The following is a 4,659-nucleotide window of genomic DNA, read 5'->3' on the forward strand; positions in this document are numbered from 1 at the left end:
TAAAAATGAATGAGTTGTTAATCAATTCTAAATTTAAATTTAGATTTGAGTAAGAAAATAAAAATATTTTAAATTTTATCTCACTAACTATAATTAATTTTAAGATAAGAAATTATTTTGTACATTATATATATTGTAGGATAATTTAGTTATTTGCTATTTTTTAACAGTAAATATTGTCAAATAAAATAGTATAAGAAATTAGAAGAAAATATATTTACCAGTTCAAGAAATATTAATTTATCTTTCAATTGAATAATTATATATTAAATAATAAAAGTTATTAGTTTCTCTTCACACTTATTAATACTTAATTATGGTGTTTCGGTACATCATCTTATCAAAAAATATTAATCTATCTAGTAACTTTTGTAATGACATAAATTTATAAATTAAAAAATTTAAAAATCATTTCATAAAATGTAAAATTTTAATAATTAATAATGTTGATCATATTGTTTTGACTTCAAAATTTAATAGGATACCAACAAATAAAATTGTCCCAGGAAAACTTCAACAAAGACAAAAGTCTATGATTCGGGTGGGCTTCGTGAAAAATAGACTAAGTGAAAAATAGTAGTTAAGATGAGAGATTTGGGGTAAGTAAACTTATGAGGAAAAACACTTCTATTAATGGCAAATAAGCAATACGAGAACTAATGATGAGAAATAGAGGTTGAGAACAAGTGTTGAGACCTCCACTAATGTCACAAGAGGATGAATGAGCTTTGTTTAAAGTGGACAGGGGTTGGTTAATGGTTGTCGAGTGTTTTAGTGGAACACCAGAACGCCAGTTTTTACTCGTGAAGGTGGTGAATGAAATGAAGAATAATAAAAGGAAATTTTGGAGGGAAAAAGATGGGTTTTTTAGCTTGTTAGCTTCAGAAGTCAGAAAGATCTAGAAGAAGGTGAATGTGAAAGTGAAAAGCAGTAAAAGTAAAGAAGAAGATGATCAAGGTAAAAGTGAAAAGTGAGTGTCTGGTTGAAGGTCTGTGAAGAGGAAGAGGATGAAAGTGAAGGTGAAAGTAAAGGATGCTTTACAGAGGTAGCTTGAGGTCCTTTTTATAGTGTAAAACCATGGTGAAGAGGAAATCTATTGTCTAATGGTTTTTAATGTGATATTTGGTTTACTGCTTTTTCCAAAATATCTTTAGGTGTTCTTGTCACCTCAAGTCTTGTCAACTGGAAAGGTAAGAAATTGATTCCCGCACGTTAAACTAAAGCTCCTGATATGTAACATTAGTGAAGGGACATCTAGTTTGGTTTTCTTTTAACTAGATGACATCTTTACACTCCAAATCCAACCAATCCACTTCCACCAATATAGTTCCCACTGAAGAGAAATTCAACACCTCAATGTGTTCTTTTGGGTTCTATCCTTTTAGCCCAATACCTTTAGAAGGAACTTAACTCTTTTTTGACCATGTTTGTAGGTCATTATAAAAATTAATTATATAAAAAAATGTTTATATTTTTAGTACACAATCAGTCTATAAGTATTTTTATTAATAAGAAATTAATCTATTTTAAAGACAAATTCACCACATATTGATATTCTATTTATTAAGAGTCTGCTGTTAACTAATGGATTGTTATACATATAAAACAAAATTCGAACTCCAAATATTTGTTTAAACGGACAAATGATATGACTATTCAACCAATTCAAATTGATTGAGACAAATACTAATTATTTTTAATATTTTAAATTATAAAATATTTATAAGAATAATTACTATATATAATTTTTATTTAATTTTTTAATAAAATTTTTTTATATAATTTTATGTATCATTTCGTACAAGACACGAAAACATACACTAGTTATTAAATAAGATTTTGATTTGCTCATTTTTAGCTGCTGTGGGATTAAAAAAAATCTAATTATCCAAGTATCTAACAAGAAGATTTTTTTACCTAAAGGCAGATTTTTTTTCCATTTTTCCGGGCAGAAATATCGTGACTTAATAAATCATTTTTGGACCACAAGACTAGAGTAAAGTAGTAACCACATAAAATAAAAGAGAGAGAAAAAGTATACCAAAAAAAAAAAGGAATTCCTAAAGTAAAAATATTAAAAGAAAAAGCAACAGAAAACCAACGGTATTCATACATCGCTTGCTACGTGGCACCGTTTTTTCATGTTTGACTTTCTCCATTTCCCACCAAGCCATAAGCTTCGAACTTCGAAATTCATCGATATGAGCATCGTAATTAGTAAAACGATGACAAAGAGGTCGCACGATGATCCCGCACCCACTGAATTGCACCCTCGGGCCTCGGCCATCACAATCTCCGGCCAACCAATTACAATCCTCCAGCTGGCAATTAACTCAGGCGGGGTCACACAGCAGCCACACACCCCCATAGTGGCATCCACGTAATTTCAAAACAAAACAGTGTCATTTCTCAAACCGAATATCCCCTCTTAAAACCCTGCGAAGTTCCCGTTCCCCCTTCCCAGTTATTTTCACTCGCGCCGTCACTCACATCCCTCTGCAGTAACAGAAAACCGAAATCGAAACAAAAAAAAGCACTTATTTCCGACGCTATGGCCGCGATCGCGCGCCTGAGAGCGTTTGCGCCGCAAATAAACGCGCTTTCGAACCGCGCTTTCGGATCTGCTGCTGCGGCGGTGCAGTACCACTACGATGATGACGAAGAAGAAGAGGAGTACGCTCAGAGCGTTGTCCCTAGCGCGATGCTCGACGCGCAGGGTTCGGCGCCGGAGCGCGGTGTACAGTGGGTTATGATTGGTGAGCCCGGAGCCAAGAGGCACGCCTTCGCTGAGAGGCTCTCGAAGCTTCTAGAAGTTCCTCACATTTCCATGGCCTCGCTCCTCCGCCAAGACCTCAATCCTCGCTCCTCTCTCTACCAGCAGGTAAAAATCGGAACCTTGATCAATTTCTAGGGTTTCTCCATGTTCTCAGGAGTTATTTTTTTTCTTCGCTTTTTATTTTCTTCCTCTGTTTCTTTATTCTCTTTTCTACTTTTTCTTTCCGCTAGTGAAATTTCAGATTAAAGCTAGCGCGGATTGATGTAAAGTGAATTACTATTTCTTTTTTATCTGAAATTAGAAAGATTGAATTATAAAAAGTATCTGAGAATTTATCCGTTATTCCCAACATTAATTATTATTCGTGTGTTCCTTTCTAAACTGAATGCTGGTTTTGAGTGCGTTTATTGTTTAATTAATGATTGGTAATTAATCTTGTTCTGTTCTTGTTCCAATTCAGATAGCGAATGCATTAGATGCAGGAAAACTTGTTCCTGAGAAAATCATCTTTGGGTTGCTATCAAAGAGGCTGGAGGATGGATACTCCAGGGGTGAAACTGGCTTCATTCTTGACGGAATCCCTCGAACGAGGCTCCAAGCTGTGAGTTTCTCTTGTTCTGCAGTAAATTGGCATGCTTAGATACTGTCTATGCGATGAAAATCAGACAGTGGAGATAGATAAGAGAGACAAAAAAAATTTCAGGCTGAAAATTTTTATATTTGGCAGAAAATAGTGGTCTCTGACTCTCTGTTTCTCTGATTTTGTATTTCTATCTCAAAGGCTGAATCCAACTGCAATGGTACATTAGTTTGTGATTGTTTTGTGACTGCTGCTAATTTTTTACTTTGAATGTTGCTATGTTTCCCTGAGCAGGAAATTCTTGACCACATTGCCGGCGTTGATCTAGTGGTGAATTTCAAAAGCTCTGAAGAGAATTTGGTTAAGAAGAATCTCGGAGCACCAAAGCTCTCTCCTTGTCAAGAGTATATCTTTATGAGATGCTCCATGACTGCATCTAAGCAGATTCACAATGAGCATGTTCATAATCATTTAGAGGAATGTGCTAGTTTGAAATTCATTTTATAACATATAGTTGAATTAGAAGTAAATCCCTTAAAATTAATGATAGGAATATTGTATGTAATATTGCATAATTTGAAGGAATGTTAGTGTCAATTTTCTTTCTCACTTAATTACAAATTTTTTGGGTGTTGTTTTGTAGCGCAAGCTGTTGGAAGATTACTACAGGAAGCAAAAGAAACTTCTTAATTTTGAAGTGGCAGGTGCTCCTGGGGAAACGTGGCAGGGACTTTTGGCTGCATTGCATCTCCAGTATGTTAATGCTCGCAGTTCTTCACAGAAGTTGACAGCCTGATGGGCCATCATCGTTTGTCTCTGGCATTGTCGGCATCCTTGTTCTATGTGAATATGAGGGCCAGAATTCGAAGGAAAAATTTTTTGTCACTGTCCCATATTATTGTGTTTTTCATTTTTTTTGGTCCCCTATATTGGGAAAAATTTTGAGTGTGTGTTTGTTTTTTTGTCCCCTTAAGTAAGCCCTAAGGTAGAAAATAGAGAGCAGAGAGAATAGAATACGTAATGTATGAAACAATCACTAATCCTACAAGTGAGCCTGTGTTGTTTTCTTCGTGCAATTGTGTCCATATGATGCTTATTCCTTATAATTTCTAGCTATAATTTTCTCTCGTATCAGATATTACAATCCATGAAGGACACTTTGTGCTGATGTTGTATGTTCAACAGGTTTTTGGCGTTCTTTCACTTCATAGGTAATTTCGGGATTAATATTTTGAATCTACTTTAAGATTTTTGTGCAATTCAAGTAATTCTTCTTAAATTTCTTTGGCCTCTCTCTCTCTCA

At 34.6% G+C, this 4,659-nt stretch overlaps 1 protein-coding gene across 1 annotated transcript; it reads left to right on the plus strand.

The window, feature by feature from the left end:
• Positions 1–2,451: 2,451 nt before the first annotated feature.
• LOC107494855 (probable adenylate kinase 7, mitochondrial) lies at positions 2,452–4,432 on the plus strand. The gene is made up of 4 exons (XM_016115897.3): positions 2,452–2,881; positions 3,237–3,377; positions 3,651–3,834; positions 3,998–4,432. The coding sequence occupies exons 1-4, from the start codon at positions 2,552–2,554 to the stop codon at positions 4,150–4,152; spliced, it is 810 nt and encodes a 269-aa protein (XP_015971383.1). The 5' UTR covers positions 2,452–2,551; the 3' UTR covers positions 4,153–4,432.
• Positions 4,433–4,659: the final 227 nt, after the last annotated feature.

The sequence above is a fragment of the Arachis duranensis genome, chromosome 6 (genome assembly GCF_000817695.3).
Source record: "Arachis duranensis cultivar V14167 chromosome 6, aradu.V14167.gnm2.J7QH, whole genome shotgun sequence".
NCBI classification, from domain to species: Eukaryota; Viridiplantae; Streptophyta; class Magnoliopsida; order Fabales; family Fabaceae; genus Arachis; species Arachis duranensis.